Source organism: Crinia signifera, unplaced genomic scaffold, assembly GCF_055691185.1.
Source record: "Crinia signifera unplaced genomic scaffold, ASM5569118v1 HAP2_SCAFFOLD_132, whole genome shotgun sequence".
Classification (NCBI taxonomy): Eukaryota; Metazoa; Chordata; class Amphibia; order Anura; family Myobatrachidae; genus Crinia; species Crinia signifera.
Genome location: NW_028142025.1, coordinates 194,451 through 216,396, shown reverse-complemented (window position 1 = coordinate 216,396; position 21,946 = coordinate 194,451). Strand labels below are relative to the sequence as shown.

Here is a 21,946-nt window from a genome sequence, read left to right as displayed (position 1 = left end):
AAAGGGAAGTGTCCGTTCTCCATAGGTGACTAGTATTGTTTGCACAAGACAATTAGACTACATGTCTCATAAAGAGATATATACATATATATACATAAACTAACCCCCCCCAAAAAAAGGAAAGAAAAAAAGGGAAAGAAAGAACCCTAAGCGAGGAATGGCATCTACTATTCTTTACATACATAGAAAAATACACATACAAAATAACTAAATTAGCGACTCTAGTAATAATTAATAGATATCAAGAAAACAGTTGTTCTCAATAAGGGGCACTGTGGCTCAGCAGGTAACTCGCCCGTCTGACAACATGAACTCTCATATATCCCCGGTTCAAATCCCACATATCTCCAACATATATTTATATTTTATAGAAAATTGTAAATATTCTTTGCTTTAGCATTATTTATACCAACATTTAATTTAAACATGGCAACCTTTTATTAATACGTGGCAATTAGTGATTTTAGTTCCATTTATGAAATTAATAAACAGTATAGTGAGTTTTCACTGCTGATAGAATACAGAAACGAAAAACCTGTTTTTTATAGATATATATAACATATATAGTATATAAACATATATAAAATATATATGTTTCAAATGGGTTATAATGAACAGAAAAATGGATAGTAACGAACAGAAAAATATATATAAGTAAAAACAAATTATATATAAAAAAAAAAAAAAAGGGATAAAATAATATATTGATAGAATAAATGAATACATATGGAATAGGGTGAGGAGCAGGGATTGGGTTTTTAAATGTTATTTAGCTCTATACATTCATTTAAACCCGCTGGATGCTAGCTGTTCAATGCAAATATCCAATAGGCTTCTTTCCTGCACAATTGGTTAAACCTGTCACCTCCCCTTGGTGTAGCTTTGATGGTCTCAATCCCCTGAATGGTTAGACCATCAATGACACCCTGATGTCTATATTTTATATGTCGTGATAAGCTGTGTGAGATGGCACATTTGAGCATGTTCCTTCTGTGCTCCAGGAATCTCACATTAAGTGAACGAGTCGTGCGGCCTACATATTGTGAGCCGCATATGCAGGTAATCAGATAAATAACGTACGTGGATGTACAATTTATAAAGTTCTCAATTGTATGTACTGAACCGTTGGTGGAGGAGGAGAATTGTGTACTATTATTTAGAAATGTACAGGTTATGCATTTAGATCTTTGACATTTATAGCAGCCTTTCCGGCTATTAAGAGTTGTAAGAATATTTTTGGGGACTGGTAAAAGATGGCTTGGTGCTAGGGAATTTTTAAGGGTGGTATTTCTTTTGAAGACCACCCTTGGGATATCTCCCAATGAATGGGCCAAATATTTGTCACTTTTGAGAATTTTAAAGTTCTTTTGTATGACTTTTTTCAACTGTTTTGAATGGCTATTAAATTTGGAAACAAAAATCGGTGTGAAGTTCTCAGAGAAAGCAGGATTTTTTTGTTGCTCCCTTGGATGTTCTTCAATAGCTAATAAGGAGTCACGATTAATTCCTATTATATCATTCTTAGCTTTGACTAGGAGTTCTTCAGGATATCCTGCTTCTTTAAAGGCGATAGTGAGTTCATTTGTCTGTCTCTCATAGTCAAAACCGTCAGAACAATTCCTTTTAATCCTTAAGAATTGGCTCTTGGGTATATTCTCAACCCAAGGCCGATGGTGACTTCTTTTGAAGTTCAAATAATTATGGCAATCAACTTCTTTGTGATAGGTTGAGGTGTGAATGGCCCCCTCCCTGGTCGAGAGAGCAATATCCAAAAAGTTAATTTGTGAATCGTGAATAGTGCTAGTGAATTTTAAACCATAAGTGTTAGAATTAAGAAAAGTAACGAAATTGTGCGCTGATAGAGTATCCCCTTTCCAAACAAAAAATAAATCATCTATGTACCGCCCATAGTACACCAGATTCGCCTCATATGGGCCACCCCAGACAAAGTCCTCCTCGAGGTGACCCATATAGAGATTGGCAAAACTGGGGGCGAATCTGGTGCCCATGGCGGTACCAAGAATCTGTAAATAAAAACAGTTGAAAAAAGTCATACAAAAGAACTTTAAAATTCTCAAAAGTGACAAATATTTGGCCCATTCATTGGGAGATATCCCAAGGGTGGTCTTCAAAAGAAATACCACCCTTAAAAATTCCCTAGCACCAAGCCATCTTTTACCAGTCCCCAAAAATATTCTTACAACTCTTAATAGCCGGAAAGGCTGCTATAAATGTCAAAGATCTAAATGCATAACCTGTAAATTTCTAAATAATAGTACACAATTCTCCTCCTCCACCAACGGTTCAGTACATACAATTGAGAACTTTATAAATTGTACATCCACGTACGTTATTTATCTGATTACCTGCATATGCGGCTCACAATATGTAGGCCGCACGACTCGTTCACTTAATGTGAGATTCCTGGAGCACAGAAGGAACATGCTCAAATGTGCCATCTCACACAGCTTATCACGACATATAAAATATAGACATCAGGGTGTCATTGATGGTCTAACCATTCAGGGGATTGAGACCATCAAAGCTACACCAAGGGGAGGTGACAGGTTTAACCAATTGTGCAGGAAAGAAGCCTATTGGATATTTGCATTGAACAGCTTGCATCCAGCGGGTTTAAATGAATGTATAGAGCTAAATAACATTTAAAAACCCAATCCCTGCTCCTCACCCTATTCCATATGTATTCATTTATTCTATCAATATATTATTTTATCCCTTTTTTTTTTTTTTATAAATAATTTGTTTTTACTTATATATATTTTTCTGTTCGTTACTATCCATTTTTCTGTTCATTATAACCCATTTGAAACATATATATATTTTATATATGTTTATATACTATATATGTTATATATATCTATAAAAAACAGGTTTTTCGTTTCTGTATTCTATCAGCAGTGAAAACTCACTATACTGTTTATTAATTTCATAAATGGAACTAAAATCACTAATTGCCACGTATTAATAAAAGGTTGCCATGTTTAAATTAAATGTTGGTATAAATAATGCTAAAGCAAAGAATATTTACAATTTTCTATAAAATATAAATATATGTTGGAGATATGTGGGATTTGAACCGGGGATATATGAGAGTTCATGTTGTCAGACGGGCGAGTTACCTGCTGAGCCACAGTGCCCCTTATTGAGAACAACTGTTTTCTTGATATCTATTAATTATTACTAGAGTCGCTAATTTAGTTATTTTGTATGTGTATTTTTCTATGTATGTAAAGAATAGTAGATGCCATTCCTCGCTTAGGGTTCTTTCTTTCCCTTTTTTTCTTTCCTTTTTTTGGGGGGGGTTAGTTTATGTATATATATGTATATATCTCTTTATGAGACATGTAGTCTAATTGTCTTGTGCAAACAATACTAGTCACCTATGGAGAACGGACACTTCCCTTTTAAACTTGTCCATAGAGGGTTAATAAACCACCTTGCAGCACTAACGAGTGCCTCAATACGATTGGAGAGCAGTGCTTTAAATAACCATCAATCATGATCTCTGTTATACCCTTCTGAAGAAACCGCTACATACAGTTACAGCGGAGAAACGCGTCAAGATACAGAGACCAATCTCACTCTAATCGTGAAATCCTTTCCAGCAGCTCCTTCACAAAGGTTTCCTATCATCTCCTGCTTACCAGCTGATTTAAGCATCAAGCCTCCCCAGCCGTCACAGCAAGAACCACGCTAGCCGCACATCGGCAGAATCACATAAGCCTGGGTGAGTGCACTTGTCATACCTGTTGTGCAAAAGTCTCCGGCAATTCAGCGTGTGCCATCCAAGCTGTTGCCAAGGCAGACAGCTCGCTCTCTGCTCAATACAAAATCAGCTGTTCGTCAACAGGCGGCGTCAGCTGGCAGAGTGGCTTGAGCAGTCTGCAGACTGCATCAAATTGTTTATAATCGATCGCTATTTACCATCATCTTTAAGCTGGACACTCAGTATTAGAAACCTTGGCTCAAAGGAGAGCATATACCCGCAATTGGGACTATTGACTGCTGCTACGATTTCACATTGAGTGTAAATATGTCTTTTCATTTATAAATTTTATATTCTATTATTATGTGTTTATAATTTGATATAATGTTGTTTTATACATATTTAATATAAAAATAAAAATCATTTGTACCTTCCCCAATCGTTTGGCGCTCTCTGGTTGTGTACAGTTACCAGTACACACTTCTTGCTTTCCCCTGTATCTAGTTTGCAAATATATCCAATTTGCTAATTGGGAGCTGCCAATTACTATTTCTTCTACCATCCCTCTATTTCCATAAGTGTGACCATACTAGTGTTTGCGCCCGATGGTTTTTTTTCTAAAAACCTAGGTTTCTTGTAAGGTCTAAATGGGCCTGGAGCTGAAAATGATCAAGGGCCTATTATGCGCAATAATAGGGGTTGCGGCCAGCACCTAATAATGTGGGTGGCGTGACCAATGTTCTGTTTGGGTGGTCTGCTCATGGGTGTGTCTCTATTTGTGTAAATACTTTAAACTAATTATATATGCCTGGAAAAGGCAGGGGGATGGCATAAGAAAAATGCAGGGAGATATATTGGCGAGTGCACTTCAAAGGTGCACCCGCAGGACGCTGATGTCCTAAGATACTTGTGGGGTGAGGCGGCACTCCAGTCATAAAAAAATACTGAAAATCGAAACTTGGTAGACAATATGTCAGCACCTTTTATGTGGTCACCTAAGTTTACCACACCATATACCCCTTATACAAATCATGCAACACAATAGTAACCCCTTATACTGTACTTGCTTCTTACACATTATGCCACATGGAATGAGACAAAATTCACACCGATTGAGCAAAAATTCACACTATGGCACACAGATTGAGTCAAAATTCACGTTATGCCACACAGATTAAGGCAAAATTCACATTTTGCCACATGGATTGAGCCAAAATACATACTATACCAGGCATGTCCAAACAGTGGCCCTCCAGCTGTTGTGAAACTACACGTCCCAGCAAGCCTTGCCATAGTTTTAGCATTCCCTAATTGCAAAACTGTGGCAATGCATGATGGAACTTGTAGTTTCACAGCTGGAGGGCCATAGTTTGGACATGCCTGCATACCAAACAGATTGAGCAATAATGCACAATATGCTTCATAAATAGGGGCATTGCACGCCAAAGGCGCACATTAAAAATTTACATTATAATGCCCATTACATGTTAAGCCTCACACCATAATCTTCATTACGTATTATGCCAAACACCATAATGCCTATTAAAAATTATGCTACATAAGTGTTGCTTGCCTACATGTTCATTGCCAGGGGTTCCATGTTCATTGCCAGGGGTTCCATGTTCATTGCCAGGGGTTCCATGCTCATTGCCAGGGGTTCCATGCTCGTTGCCATGTGGGATTACATGCTCATTGCCAAGGGGGAATACATGCTCGCGGTAACTGGGGGACAGTCGCCGCCGGGCAGAAATGACAGCCATTAACAGCTGGGCAGAGAGCAGGGGGCTGCCCGGCTGCATGCCCGACTGCATGTCCCGGCTATTTGAAATAATACCCCTTTGATACCAGAAAATGCAGGGAATATGGTCCCAGGATCATGCAGGGACATTCTCGGACTGGCCCCTTTTACACCAGCCTAGTCCCTGCATTTTCTGGTGTGAGGGGGAGAGAAAACCACCCCCGCCCCCCTTTAAACAACCAGCTATATCTTCAGAACCAACTGACCCATTTACATGTAGCCTTCGAATGATTTTGGTCCCGTGAAACTGGGCCGTTTGGTTCCAGAGAAATCTGTCCTCAAACAACTTGAACAGCCATGAAATTACATTTCAGAAATGAAAAAAAAAATAGTTTTACCTGCAATATCTCTAGAACCAATGAACCCATATGGACCAGGTATCAGATTGAAGGCCCAGCGATTTGGGTTCGACTGAGATCAACCTCGAGTTTCTGTGATGCTGTAAGGCAGGGGTGGGAAACCTTTTTTGTGCCAAGGGCCAATTTTTATGGTGGAGAAATCCTTTGGGGCCATATATAAAAATGAATCTTACAAATTGTCCTGCTGCAGCCGTCCCACGCTCCGGCAGCTGCCACTGAATAGGACTGATAGTCTTTGGTTGCTGTTAATTAAGAGGGATCTCGCAAGAACTACCAACCTCTCGCAAGAAGTCCCCTGTACTTGACTCATGGCAGAGCTGCCGGGTGGGTAGGAGGGCCACTCAGACCGGCTATCGGTGCCGCATACGGCCCCCGGGCTTGAGGTTCCCCACCACTGCTGTAGGGGAACTGGCAGCCGTTGGAACCGGGTGGAGGTCAGAATTAGCGGGTCCCATGTTATCCTATAGGGAAAACGTTCCAGGTTTGCCTGGCAGTATCTCCGGTTCCCGGGGGGCTAGCGACGCGGGGCTGGTCTCATTGGAAAGCCCTGACCCTCAGCTACAAAATTGTCTTCCCACTTTTTGGTCTCCTTGACATCCTAATTAAAAAACGAGATTTGGATGCCGTGGAGATCATTTTCGGGTTCAGAAAACTACTATACCCCAAGTGGTGACGAAAGTATTGAATGAAGAGCCCCGCTGTAATTGCCTTGGGAATTTTCTAAAGTGCGCTTTATACATCGCCTGTTTGTGAGTGCATCTTGTTGAATAAACCATTTTGCCAACTCTTAAAGAAATATTGCACCAATTGTTGTTCTATCATCTCCAAAAATTACTCCAAACTTGGAGTCTTTTTGGGATTGTTTTTCAGATAACCTGAGGACAATTTACATGGGACAATAGCCAATTGTTCATTTCTGAAGTTATGTATATCATTCCATATTGAATTTTTTAGTGTTGGTATATATATTGTAATCAGAGGTAGCGCTTATGGGGTTCGGAATGAGGATGTGACACCTTGCCAGTATCACATATTAACTAGTAGCCAGACTGTCCCAAAAGCCCAGAGTCTCCTCTTTCATATGGACACCTAGAACTGGAGATATCATGGTGCAAAGTGGGCACATTTTCCCATAGGCAACAATGGAACCGTTAATTCAGACCCGCCATGGAATCCGATGATTCCTGTTGGCCTTGTGGGGGGTCTCAGAAACTTGGGGTTCATATCTTCTGATAGCAAAATGTATCCCCTCCCAAAATAATCTGGTTCTGAGCCGATTGGACGACCAAAACCAGAGAAATTAAGCTTTAAGTCCATTTTAAATTATCCATAGGGTTAAGCTATAGCAAACCGATTGTCCGGCCAGCTTGCAGGGGTTTCTGGCTTCATCTGCAGCCAGGGCGTCATCGCTGTACTGAGGGGAGGTGACGTGAGCAATCCTGCGCTCAGGTGGGTCAGCTCATGCCAGGTACTAATTTCCCAGTTGCACAGCAGGTGCACCCAAACCTGGACAGTGGTGCGGGTATCAGACTGGAGCTGCAGGTTGAACATTGCAGCGTTTGTGCCTTTGTCAGCAGCTCCTGTGTGTTATAACTAGCGAAATGAGACGAACCTTCAGCATTCCCCTTGGACATGTAAAAACCTATGATGTTGCTCGTGTCATAGATGTGGGCTACCATGAAGTCCTGGTTCACGCTCGGTAATTGTGATTGGTGATTCATTCATAGGAGGAGATGTATCTAACCTGGGAGAGAGATAATGTAGAGAGATACATTTCCAGCCAATCATCTTCTAACTGACATTACCAGGCTTTAAAAAAAAAAAAAATTGGTTGGTACATCATCTCTCTTTACTTTATCTCTCACCAAGGTTTCATACACCCTCCATAGTCTTAGCTTTACTATAATGCAGGGGTGGCCAAACCGGTCCTCGAGATCTACCAACGGTCCACGTTTTCCAGGTTACCAAGCTGGTTTACAGCTGTAGTCATTACTAACTGTCACATTTTCAAACCTGCTGCATTCATTCCTACTATAGATCCACAGGTTGCCTGGAAAACATGCACCCTTGGTAGATCTTGAGGACAGGTTTGGCCGCCCCTGCTATAATACATTAATACGGATTTATACTATTTCAGGACCGCCCCGGCTGTTACAGCCGGTATTCCGGAGCTTATTGGTCCCAGGAGAGATGAAGCTCGTTCTGTCCCTGGAGAAATTCTACCCCAGGAAAATCAGGATCAGGTGGACGTGTGGGGTTGGGGATTCTCAGGATAAGGTGTCATCCACTGAGACACTTACAGATAATCCTGATGGGACATATAGCGTCTCCAGTGAGGTCCGGATTCCCGAAGCTCGGCTCATAGACCCAAGGTGCAGAGTACTGGCCAAGTGGGAGCATGAATCGCTGGACGGAGCAGGACACAAAGAGCTGTCAGTCAGAGACCCAGGTGAGTGGATGATACAGTATGCACAGCTTCTGCTGATTAATATGATATACAGCATGCCTATATTCATCGTGTGACTGTGGCAGTATCTGCATAAGTAATGGAGCATTATCACTGTAATCAACATGAGCTGCTTGTGTGTCCTCCGCTGTGCAAATAAGATGATACAGTATTAAATTTAAAAAAAATGTTGCAAAAAAAAAAGATGCCCTGCACTACCAAGCAGCCTGACTAGAAAGGCTGTTTAACACAAAAGCAGGCTAGACATCTGTATGTCCATATAAACAAACGCATTTGAAACCAGAAAAAAATAGTGCTCGAAACTGGGTGTTCAGTTACATATAATAGAAATAGGCAATCACGACAATAAGCAAATTAAAAACTATATTTAATAAAAAACGAAAAAAAATACACATGCAGTAGAATTATACACACCGGCCGGTGGTTTCTAAAGTTCCAGTGGTTAGTGGATCCTAACTACAGTATTGTGCTTCATTATATACTAGCTGACCCGCCCGGCGTTGCCTGGGAAAACCTTGTTTTTTTTTTTTAATTTCCAAAATTGCTGTAAAATATCATCTTATGCTGTGCCAGAGGCCCAAGATTATAATATGTTAAAGCCTCCACCATAATGTTAGAATGTGTTTGCAATGAAGTCAGGGGTGTTGTTGTTTGAAACGCACCACTCCTGACTTCATAGCTTGTGTGTGTTGATGAATTCTACATTCACTTCTGAGATTTAGCACCTATGATGCATTTTTTTGTGTGTTTGTGTGCGCTGTACTGTTTTTGTGTGTGTTGTAGTGTATGTGGGTGTGTGCACTGCGTGTGGTGTGTTGTGTTGTGTGTATCTGTCCAATGTGTAAGTGTGTGAGGTGCGCTACATGTTATGCCAAACTGAAAGAGCCAAAATTCACATTATGCCACATGGATTGAGGCAAAATTCACCTCATGCCACCCGCAATGAGCCCAAATTCCCAACATGCCACCTGGAATAAGCCCAAATTCACATCATGCCTCCCGGATTGAGACAAAATTCACATTATGCCACCTGGATTGAGCCAAAGTTCACATTATGCCACATGGCGGGGTGATGCATGGACAGAGACGGTGGGGTGACACAGGGACAGAGATGGCGGGGTGACCCAGGGACAGAGATGGTTGTGTGGCACAGGGACATGCACCTCTATGTCACACTACATGTCACATTCCTCCCACCTGCTACCGGTCACATTCATCTGACCCGGCTCCTGTTTACATCAATGGGGGAAGCTCAACCTCCGGTCCGAAGCGTCCTGCGGTCAGTATACATAGCCTCCGCTGCTTTCTGCTGTACTCTGCAGACAGCAGCTGAGGCAGGGAGGAGGAGCCTGTGTGCGGCATCTATTCACCTCGTGGACGGGTATTGGGGGCAGTCCAGCAGCTTACCTTGGTGATGGGCTTGCCCCCAGCACGATGATCAGGGGTCCCGGCAGGGGTGATTGCGGTCCCAGCACTTGGAGATGATGTCATCTTTAAGTGCCGCCTCCGTCTACACTGCAGGTAGGCACCACAGTGTAAACGGTGCAAATCCTGGATCTGACCTTGCTTGGATCCGTGTTTTACAAATGCCGGTTCGGATCCGGAATTTTTGGTATAAAAGGGGTGTAAGTGTGTGTGTTCCGTGTGTTGTACTGTTTTTGGGTGTGTTGTAGTGTATATGGGTGTGTTTTGCAGTGGCGCACGCAGGGGGGGGGGGGGGGTTCTGAGTATTCAGAACCCCCCCCCCCAGGAGTCTAAAGGGGGGGGGGGGGGTTCTGGGTACTCAGAAAGCTGAGGGTCCCCTATTTCCATGGGTACAAGAATTTTAAAAATCGGCCCTTGGAAACCAGTGATATCCGACTTCAAAGCAGTGGTCCCCATCCAAGCCTGTTAATTTCTCTTCCCAGTCAGATATTTCAGGTTCTGTCTGACTTAAGGTCCATACACACTGGGCCACTACTGTATGCCCAGTGTGTATGGACAGCGATGATAGCGTTCATCGCTGCAGGGAAAGCCACTCAGTGCATACACACTGAGCGGCTTTCCCCCTGCCCGGTGCCGACAGGAGGGAGGGGGGGGGGGCATTGCAATTGCGGAGCGCTATGCAAAGCCATCCTGAAAGCCGCTCATCTGCTGGTATAACCAACAGATGAACGGCTTTCCCGACGATGTTGCGGGAGCACTCAGCAGCGCTCCCCACTCATCGCCGGGCCATACACACTGGGCGGCTTTGAGCTGAAAGCCGCTCAAACCTGCTGTTTTCAGCAACTTTCAGCTCAAAGTCGCCTAGTGTGCAGGGGCTGGCTGGCAAGTTTGAGCCTGGGGGGAAAACACAAGCAAGTGGCCCAACATTGCATTGACAGGCAGTGGGTGATGGCTGCGTGTGGGTGACGGCTGCGTGTGGGTGACAGCAGAGGGAGACAGCCGAGGGAGGGTGACAGCTGTGAGTGGGTAATGATGGCGTGAGAGAGATGGCAGCATGAAGCTGAAGGCAGTGTGTGGGGGCAAGGACGGTGTGAGGGTGTGGGTGATGATGGCATTAGGGTGATGGCAGTGAGTGGGTGAAGGTGGCATGAGGGTTAAAGCAGTGTGTGGGTGACAGTGGCGTTAGGGTGATGGCAGTGATTTGGAGATTGCCGCATGAGGGCGATGCAGTGTGTGGGTGATGGCAGCATGAGAGTGACAGCAATGTGCAGGTGACAGAAAAGTGAGGGTGACAGTAGCGTGTCAGTAATGACAGCTTGTGGGTGATGGCAGTATGTAGGTGATTACAGCTTGTGGGTGATGGCAAGAGGGTGACAGCGGGGTGAGGATGACAGTAGTGTGTTTACAGCAGCCTGTGGGTGATCATTCTGCCCTCCCACACACACCCTTTTACAGCCTCCACCTGGGTAGTTACCTCCATAGTCTTGAAGGATCTCCTGCAGAAGCTGCAATCTGATGGCCCGCTCACCATCAAGGTCAGCTTCACACAGGGACGGGAAGCTCATTCAAACTGTCATGGTGGGGAGCTGGGGCTGTCATAGCTGCGGAGCAGGAGCTGTAGTTTGTGCACGATGCCCCAGAAAGCGGGCATATGAGGCTCTGTGGAGCAAGTGGCCACTGGGCACAGCAAGATGGAGGGCGCAGGGGGAACTTCCTTTGCCTTCTCATACAGCCGGGGGGCAGAGGAAGCAGAAAGGGGACGGACTAGATGCCTGCAGCGAGGAGGGAGGACTGAGCTGCTGCGGCGCGGAGAGACAGTTGCTACAGCCCATCGGCAGGGAAGACAGAGGTCCCGCTGCCGGGTGCTCAAGCTGACAGAAGCCGGTCAGAGGCAGAGTTGGAGCTGCCAATGGAGCGGGGGTAAGAGCGGGCAAATTCCCCCCATGCTGTCCCAGTGGCTGTACCCCCGTTTGCTGGCGGCCCGTAGAGCAGCAGATGCAGCTGGTGACTTATTGCTATACTGCTGGCTGCGGGACCACTGATACTTACGTATTTCACAAATGACTAATAGTGGGAAGAGTCCGTGTAGCTAGCAGGAAATCTGAAAGTAATGCTGCCGTCACTCTGTAGGGGCAATCCTGAAGTCAGTCCGACCTGGCCCTGAAGTAGTACAATTGTGTTGGCCCGGGGGGCATGTGGCACCCTGCCCCCCGGCCCAGCCCGCCACTGCTAGTGTGTATGGGCCTTTAGAGTTTTTCTGAGGGTATATTCCAAAAGCTGGGACTCTCCCCCTTTGATGGACACTGGTAGCTTGTCTCTACTGTTCCCAGAACCAGAGATATCAGCCTTCCAGCAGCTGGTTACTGCTCCAGCTCCACACACCTGGTATGTAGTTTTATATCCTCGTTGGTGGATTGCTCTGCCTCCTGAACTCTCATCCCCTAGTCCCCAGTACCATTTGGTAGGTGGGATTCTCTAGTTTGTAATTTCATTACAATCCTAAGAAATCTATATCCGGAAACTGGAGATATCTGCAGTCAAGCAAGCTGTCCTCCCACTAGAAAATTATGAATAATAAGCCCACTCCACGATACACCCCTCCTCTGCATATTAAACATCCTCTACCACCCTGGAAGTTATGTATCCGGGCCCCCTTCATTCAGCCCAATGCCCCCTTCTCCCACCCCATCTCCCACCATCTGTGCGGTAAAGGGGTAATTAGTAGAAATTACTGATCCAGGCCCTACATGCTGAGCGGTTGATATAATACCCCCTACCACCTGCGGGACATCATAGCTTCCCCCACCCCTACCGCTGGAGGATTGGTAGGGGCCCCAATACATTGCTATGCCCAGGGGTCTACACTGCTGCTTTATGTATATATATATAGCATTGTCTGTATCTGTTTTAATAGGCGGTGATTGAGGATATGTGTAGCTACTTATAGACTTTGAATGTTTATTGCAATGTCTTTTTCTGCAAGGAGTTTTGATGTACTCTCCTTTTCATTAGCAGCTTTTTCCACAGCAGTTCACGCTGTCCAGCCCACACATACAGTTGCTTCCCCATCGCATACCGTACCATCAGACCTTCTATCCGCTCCCCCTTGGTGCCTAATATATTGTACACGCTCAATGGAGACACCATCCTCCACAAGCCCAGTCTTCCCCGTCTCTACACCCTCCTTTACCTGTATGCACTACCCTGCAGTATACAGCAGAGATATCCAGCTACAGCTTTCTGGCAGGCACGGTATATCTCACAATACCGCAGCCGCTGTGTGAGCTGTGTCTCTATTACAGCGCAGATACAGTACATCGCGCTTTGCAGCTACTGACAGCACACGTCACAGGGGATTCCCTGATGACGCGCCTCCCAGCTGCTGATTAGGCGGCTCTACACAGGCACGCTCCGGCACCTCCGTGAGTGGTGCTGATTGACAGCTCCCGGCCTGACACCCGTAGGGAGTGTTTGGTGCGTTTTTTCATTGCTTTGATTGGTTTAGGATACTATTTAAACACTATCTGTCATAGCTGCACTGGACCCCTGTTGAAGACTGGTTGGATTCCGGTCGAAACGGCTGTTGGGTCAGCCACTGTACCTGTATTAACATGCTTTAATTATTTCAATACTTTTTTTGCTTCTAACTATGAGTGCTGGTCTGTTCCTGTCCTACACACCTAGGCTGGGTAAGTGCTATTTAAAAATACTATCTGGACCTTGCACCAACCGTTTTTTCTACTTGCATTGAGTGCTGTTTTTTCTAAAAGACTTTATATATATATATATATATGTGTGTGTATGTATGTGTATATATATATATTTATATATATATATATATATTTTATTATTATTTATATACATTTGGTCTATCTATAATACTTTAACTGACCCGGCATATACTGAGTCACCTAAGTGTCCATCTCCGTGCTTTGCTCCGCCCCTCTGGAAACCCCATTCTGAAAATCCTGCGTTTGCCCCTGTGTTGTACTGTTTATGGTGTGTTATATATGCAGGGGCGGATTGGCCATTTAAGTCACCGGGAAGTTTCCCGGGAGGCCGGACGAAGGTGAGGCCGAAAATTGAACAGGCTCCACCCATTTGCGGGTGTGGCATCAGACCACACAATTCCGATTGGGTCACACTAACCTATCAGCGTCTGACAGCTTGCGGGTGGCTGGATGCCGCAGAGTACTGGCTGTGCGGGTATCAATGCAGCAGCATTGTATTCTCCCAGTCCCTCCTTCATTAGTATGCTGCAGTCAGGCTGTCACTATCCATCACCATACAGGATACATCCACAGCGTCATAAGGCTGCCTATGCACGGCAGTGTTGCTGTATCACAGACTGCCGGAAACTGTGGACCTTGGCTTCAGGGCTACGGAAGCCCTGTAAGTACACAGTTATACCAAAAATGGATATCTTATGTAGGGCGCTTCAATGCGCCAACAGCCAGCGCTGTCTCCTCCGGCAGCAGGAGCGTCCAAATATTGCAGACGCTGTGGATGATGTCTGGGCGTGAGCCCTGCGGGATAAACGAGCGTTGGAGGGTGCACAGCAAGCTCGTGAAGCGGCAGCGTGTATCCCAGGTACGTCCCAATTCTGATGACGTCAGATATATTCCAGCCGCCCCCTCTATCAGGAGCAACCAGCTGACGACTTGGCACTAAGGGGTGAGATACAACCAGAGCCCCGCTCTGCATTTTTTGCACCAACGCAAGTACACGTATTACTTGGCTCACAATCTCTGGATGCGTGTAATGCACATGCTTATTTGACCATCCATCCAGCCTACTAACCCTTCATATTATTAAAAATAACTTTTTTTGGACATCTTTCCACTAATCAACTATTAACATAAATCTATGGATACTTACAGTTGCTGCTATAAATCGATTTGAAGCACATTCTAAAAGCGGAGCTCCCAAATCATACGTCCAGTCCAATTTTTAATTCCATATTATATGTTATATATTTTATAGCCTAATAATTTTGATTTTATTTCCTTATTTTTGTTTATTTTCATATGTGTAATTTTTCTATGTACTGTATATCATGAGCTTTTTTATACTTTTCTATATATAAACATTTATACTATACAAGCAGTGTGTCCTCCATTCATTAATCTGCACAATTGTCTTGCAATATGAGTGTTAATTTTTAAATTGTCAACAGCGCAACTACACACCAACCCCCCAGATCCATTTTTGGTACTCTTTGTTGTGGGTAAAGGCAATCCCACAGGTGTTGTATGCAGCAGCTGACAACTACTTAATTAAACCCCACGGTGTGATCTTATTAAACCTATATAGAGCGCCGGGGACCTTACAAAACTGAGATCTGGCTGTGTAGCCACTCTCAGCGAGTAAGGAATTCTCTACACAGTTATACCAGTCTGGGATAAGGCTGCGCTGCCAAGCAAAGCAGCCTTAGCACAATGGATGGAGACTGCTTGTGTGCTTACAGTAGCTCTGTGTGTCAGAGCTCAGCTGGGTGCTGACAGTCTGCACAAGGGGGCCAGCAGCAGCACAGCTAAGAGAGAGTGACTCAGAAACCTCCCCCTCAGCCCCCCCCCCCCACCGGATCAGCTTCCTGCCAGACCTCACCAGGAGACCTGCCCCCAACTCTCTTCCTCTCGTCTTCTGAGCTTCCTGGTACTCCCTGCTTCCCCACTGGCACTGCCCAGCACCGCACAGGAGGGAGAAGACAAGGCTGCATGCACCTGACATAAACAGCAGAGCATAACACAAAGGTACTCCATACCTCCCAACTTTGGCCGGTGAGCAGACGTGATGTTGCTGCTGCGTGCCGCAGGCGTGGCGAAATTTGTGGGGGGGGCGTGGCCTAATTTGGGGGCGTGGCCTATACCCGTGACTCCCCGCGAGGCCACGCCCCCATTTTGCCGCTATGGGAGCATGACCCAGAGGCTCTGTGAGCCTCTAGCCATGCCCCCAGCCCCCCTGGCTGCGGGAATAGAAGCTGTGCGCATGCGCACAGCATTTATTCCCCGCTGCTTAGCATCTGACGGGGGGACTCCCAACAGCCCCCCCACACCACGGGACACTGCTGCCCGCGGGTGGGACAGCGGGACAGGCCCTGACAATCGGGACTGTCCCGATAAAATCGGGACTGTTGGTGTCACATACCTAGTTATTTCTGCACATTTGTTCAGCATGTTCTCTCCAGTTGCTGCATTCTCAGGATATTCCAGCCTGCACTTCTGCTTCCATACATTCAATGAAAGTCTGTGTGCTGCTAATTGCACACCTGTGACAACCCTATCTGCTCAGAAACTCCTGATCAGCTATTAACTCCCTGATTGCCTGTTTGCTGAAGTCATGATAGCTGTCCTCTTATGCACCAACTATTCCATTCAGAGTCCATTTCTGCTATTGCAATTGCTGCCTGGATATTCATCCAATCAGTGCAAGGCAGGGGGTTTAAATATTCAGCTCCTGGACTAAGAGGCTGCTCTCAGCAAAGTCGCTACCACGTCCTGATACCAGGTACTCCACAGTTTCCTGACCTGCACCCAGCTATTGTGTGCTACATCTCTGCTGTGAAGCTTCCAATAATCCTGCCATTCAGCTGTATCCAGACCCTCATCAGTTGCTACACTGCAAGTCTCTGGTTATTCTCCAATCAGCTCTACAATGCTTACAGTTCACCAACTCTGGTCTAGCTATATCTTGATCCCAGCAGCTGTCAGCCAATCTTCAGTCATCCAACCATCCAATCTTCAGTCATCCAATCTTCAGTCATCCAACCATCCAATCTTCAGTCATCCAACCATCCAATCTTCAGTCATCCAACCATCCTATTTTCAGTCATCCAATCGTCCAATCTTCAGGGATCCTTCTTTTTCTTTAAACTCAAATCCTGAACATTGTCTTGTCCTCTCCGAATTTCCTGCACGTATTCTTGTTTATTTTGCAAAGGACTGCCATCTTGTTTATTTTGCAAAGGACTGCCATCTTTTTGCTATTTATCAGAGACTTGCATCTATTTATTATTTTGTCCACCCAAAGAATTATTGAACCTGGTTATATTATCCGTTGTATGAGTCCATTCAATAAACCTGTTCGTGTTAACCCATCTCCTGCTGGTCACGCCTCTCTTCCTGAGATCCGCACAACACCATCAATCCACCATCTGACCACTCCAGTCACGACTGATTCGACACACCCATCTCGTGACAGTTTGCTGAGACCCCATGGACTTGGTCAGTGACCAGAGTGTGAGAAGTGTGGGTTGTCTAGATCCTGGTGCCAGCATGGAGAGACAGATTGATCTTCAGTTCTTACTCACAAAGTTCTGGCAAGACTTATCTGGTTGTTCTTGTAAGCTGCAGCAATCCTTGCCAGGTAATGAATCCTCACGTGTCACATCTGTTTCTGCAGCCGCATGTCATTTGGCCTCATCATCTCTACCTCCTGACTACCTGGCTACTCCAAGGGAGGATGATGAAACTTCTGTGAATAGCAGGCCTGTCATAAGTCCGTTGCATTCCCGTCAGGAATTTGGTTCTGCTTGGACCTTTAAAGAGCCAAAATCAGAGACATTAAAGGTTTTCCACCAGTTACTGAATCAACTACAGGAATTACCGTCTAAAAAATTTTCTGTAGTCTCCACCTTGTTGGACAGTTCTTTGGTACCCCTTTCCAGTGGAACTGCACTCAAAGGACCTTCCACTACACTTCCAAGTACTCCTGAGAAATCCTCTCATAAGCCTTTTAAGGACATACCACGAAGCAGACCACGAGCCCAGCTGTCTGACGAAGAACGTCAGCGGCGCAGGCAGCTGGACCTGTGCTTCTATTGTGGTGGTTCAGACCATTTCATAGGAGATTGTTCCCTACGTCTGCCCAGGAATGGGAAGATTCCTCCTGTTTCAGTTCAGAGAGAAACCCGAGTTAATACTTGGGGCCCTAGAACAAAGATCATCTTGGCCAAACATGGTTTTACTGCTGTCCACAGAGCTCCTGGCCTCCGGGTCTGAGGTTACTTCTACCCTGGCCTTTGGGCCTGAGGTTGTTCCAGCCATTCCTGTGGTTCCTACCTTCTCTGACGAATCTGAGGTGCCTGCCCTGCCAAAACCATCTGAGACCATAGCCCTGTCAAAGTCTTCAGAGTCTCTTGCTCAGTTGAGACCATCCACAGGTTTGGTTCTGTCTAAGCAGTCTGGGATGTTAACCCAGTCATCAGTATGTACAGCCACGGAACTTGTAAGTGCTCTTTCCCAACCGGGAGAACCGAAAGCAGACACAAGTTCTTCAATGAAACCATCAAGTGACACTGTGTTACCCCCCGAAGACTCTTCTCCTGTATTCTTTGATGGAGATCTCCAGCAATACAGTATCCTAGTTCACCGATATCTGTCTATGATGGAGTCAAACCCAACCTGCGGTATTACTCTAACCAATATAGTTAGATACTTATTTCTGGCCTTCAGAGGTGAAGCCCTGGAATGGGCAAATCCACTCTGGGAATCCAATGATACAGTGCTCCATACCTTAAAGACCTTTACTGTAGCCGTTTGTAAAAGGTTTGGTCCAAAGGCATCCCATGTGAGTTCCACAAAGCACTCTAATTATCCAGTTAAAGGCTCGCTAGTTGCCCAGACCACTCTTCCTTTGCCATCTTCACAATCTCAAGAATCCAAGGATCGAGAAACTAAAGCCTTCAAAACCTTTACGAACCATGGTCCTCCAGAATCATCATCTATGGACTTGAGAATCGGCTGCACTTCCTTATCCCATTCCGGTGTGGATTTGCTTAGACCTTCAAGTACTCTCCATTCTTCCTCTGATCAATATCCCAACTCTTCAATTCCCACAATATGTGTCGGTTCTTCTGCTGCATGTTACCTCAGCAATCCACCAGAAAGTTACCAATCTATGAAGAAGGGCCAAAGTTTAACTCCCGATCTAGACTCAGAATCTGAATTTGACTCCGATTATGAAGTTTCTCCTTTCCTTGGAGGCCCTGTGTTACCTGATAAATGCTTCTCTAAACTTAAGATTCCACCTCCCTCTGGAAGATCAAGACGTTCTCATAAGAAAAAAAAGAATCGTCGCAGATCCTGATTCCACTTCAGAAGAAATTCATATCTCAAGATTTTCTTTAATAGTGGTTCCAGTTAGTCCAACAGAGATATCGTTTCAAGATTCCTGAAGTGCCAGTAAGGGTGTCCGGAGTCCACCCATGAAGGAGGGGGTACTGTCACATACCTAGTTATTTCTGCACATTTGTTCAGCATGTTCTCTCCAGTTGCTGCATTCTCAGGATATTCCAGCCTGCACTTCTGCTTCCATACATTCAATGAAAGTCTGTGTGCTGCTAATTGCACACCTGTGACAACCCTATCTGCTCAGAAACTCCTGATCAGCTATTAACTCCCTGATTGCCTGTTTGCTGAAGTCATGATAGCTGTCCTCTTATGCACCAACTATTCCATTCAGAGTCCATTTCTGCTATTGCAATTGCTGCCTGGATATTCATCCAATCAGTGCAAGGCAGGGGGTTTAAATATTCAGCTCCTGGACTAAGAGGCTGCTCTCAGCAAAGTCGCTACCACGTCCTGATACCAGGTACTCCACAGTTTCCTGACCTGCACCCAGCTATTGTGTGCTACATCTCTGCTGTGAAGCTTCCAGTAATCCTGCCATTCAGCTGTATCCAGACCCTCATCAGTTGCTACACTGCAATCCTCCAACTCCGGGCCAGTCTCTGGTTATTCTCCAGTCAGCTCTACAGTGCTTACAGTTCACCAACTCTGGTCCAGCTATATCTTGATCCCAGCAGCTGTCAGCCAATCTTCAGTCATCCAACCATCCAATCTTCAGTCATCCAACCATCCAATCTTCAGTCATCCAACCATCCAATCTTCAGTCATCCAACCATCCAATTCTCAATCATCCAATCGTCCAATCTTCAGGTATCCTTCTTTTTCTTTAAACTCAAATCCTGAACATTGTCTTGTCCTCTCCGAATTTCCTGCACGTATTCTTGTTTATTTTGCAAAGGACTGCCATCTTGTTTATTTTGCAAAGGACTGCCATCTTTTTGCTATTTATCAGAGACTTGCATCTATTTATTATTTTGTCCACCCAAAGAATTATTGAACCTGGTTATATTATCCGTTGTATGAGTCCATTCAATAAACCTGTTCGTGTTAACCCATCTCCTGCTGGTCATGCCTCTCTTCCTGAGATCCGCACAACACCATCAATCCACCATCTGACCACTCCAGTCACGACTGATTCCACCCACCCATCTCGTGACAGTTGGGAGGTATGGTACTCCCTGACTCCTGCAGTCTATCTCTCACCTGTTTCTGTCTCTCTCACTAACTCCCCTGCAGGCTCTCACTCTCCCCCTCCCTTCTGTCTCAGTCAAAATTTCCCCTGCTGTCTCTCTCATTAACTCCTACAGTATGTGGCCTCTCTTACTGACTGGTTCCACCAGGAGAAGATACATCTTGTCATGAAACTCCTGGAATAATATGTAATAGGCATTACGGTGTGTGGTAATACATGTACTTGGCATTAGAGTGTGTGTGTTATAATTTGTACTGGGCATTGCTGTGTGTGGTATAATGTGTACTGGGCATTACGGTTTGTGGTATAATGTGTGTGGTACACTGTGTAGAGTAGAACAACGGAATGACTACCATAGGAAAGGAGTGAATTAAACATCCAAGGCTGTGTGTACCAAAGGAAGCATGTGACTCGGAGCCAATAAGGAGACAGGGGAGGGCAGAGTTAGCTGGGATAATAGGAACAGGGAAGGAGGAGTCTTCCTCTTTTCCCTGTGGAATTTCCCCTGGATGGTCCTGGTGAGTGATGCTCCCTTTTCACTTTACTAGTAGGCCCATTTAGTAACCTTATTTACTCTACATAAATTTCAAGGGGGCTCATAGATAAAAGCCTTTGAAGGGAGATTTAGTCACATAGCTGGAGATTAAGTGAGAAGTTTGCGTGTGTTGAGGGCCGGAGAAGCCTGCTGTAACCCGCTGCTTGACTTCGACCAGCGCAGCCCATACATGTCCCGGCTCCCATCTGCCCAACTCCCATCGCGGCCAGCGATTTGTCCGCCCGCCCGCACGCTTTACAGAGGACGGCGGGTCGGAGAACATTACGGATCGCAGGTCAGAACATCCGGGGATCAGGGCCGCAGCAGCGGCGCACAGCACGGTTCCGGCTGGGTGACGCACTTCCGGTCAGGCGGCCACGGGAAGGCAACCTTACCTAGAGACTAGAGTATTCAGACATTAGTTAGTTTCCCTGACTGTTTACTTTGTGCCCCCCCCCTGCCCCCCTGCCCGCCGAATAATGGCGACTACCTGGCCACATCGCTCTGCCCGTCCGCCTGCACAATTTTCTGCGGACGTCGGGCCAAGCAACTCAGACACAGAGCCATCACTGCGTCCCCCATGGTGCCCCGCTGCCTCCGATCGCCGCCGGACCCTGTGCATAATACTGAGCGGTGCCGCAGCAGCGGTTTTGCTGCGCACCGCTCATTGCCCCCCCCCCCGCCTCCGCTCGGCGGACGGGTCACATAGAGGCCGGTTCTACAGCGAACGCCACTGCTGTCCGCGGGTGGAGGTGGGGAGGGGTAAAACGCAGGTCACAGGCGATCGGGGCGCAGCGGGGAGGGCAGCATGTCACACAAGGGACAGAAGTCTGTCGCCGGTTAGAACCAAGTCAGCTCAGGCGCCGTGGCTCCTAACTGCAAGGCCGCACGAGAAACCGGAAGCCGGGGGTCAGAGGCTGGCGGGGTGGGGGCGGCACAAAAGACAGGATAGAGAGAGTGTAATGCCAGCATTTTCAGACGGAGACTAGAGGGCGCTAACAATATGAGCTCACCTCAGTCGCACAGGGAAAAGGGAAGGCCAGGGAGGTTTTTGATATAGTGCCATTACATTCTGTAGCGCCCTATAGTTGGAAACATGCATGATAATAAAAGCATTCAGAAGTCCACAGGGAAAAGGAGCAGCAAGCTTGAGTTTGCCTGCACTTAGCAGGGAAACTGGGAGCCGGGGGAGGGGGGGGGAGCAAAAGGCACCATAAAAATGTTAATTGTAATCCAGGGAGCATATATTAATAGTTGTAGCCTTGGGGGGAGCTGCCCAGGGCTCCCGGTCCCCGGCAGTAGGCAGGTGGCTAAA

General features: G+C 45.9%; 1 protein-coding gene across 2 annotated transcripts in view; it reads left to right on the top strand.

Annotated features, from left to right (window-relative positions):
* LOC146053259 (uncharacterized) overlaps positions 1–21,946 on the top strand; it is a 185,275-nt gene that overhangs the window by 87,938 nt on the left and 75,391 nt on the right. For both annotated transcript variants that reach the window (XM_083167962.1, XM_083167963.1), the window contains one exon: positions 8,022–8,333. In XM_083167962.1, the coding sequence (XP_083024088.1) occupies positions 8,022–8,333 (312 nt within the window). The remainder of the gene's footprint in view (positions 1–8,021; positions 8,334–21,946) is intronic.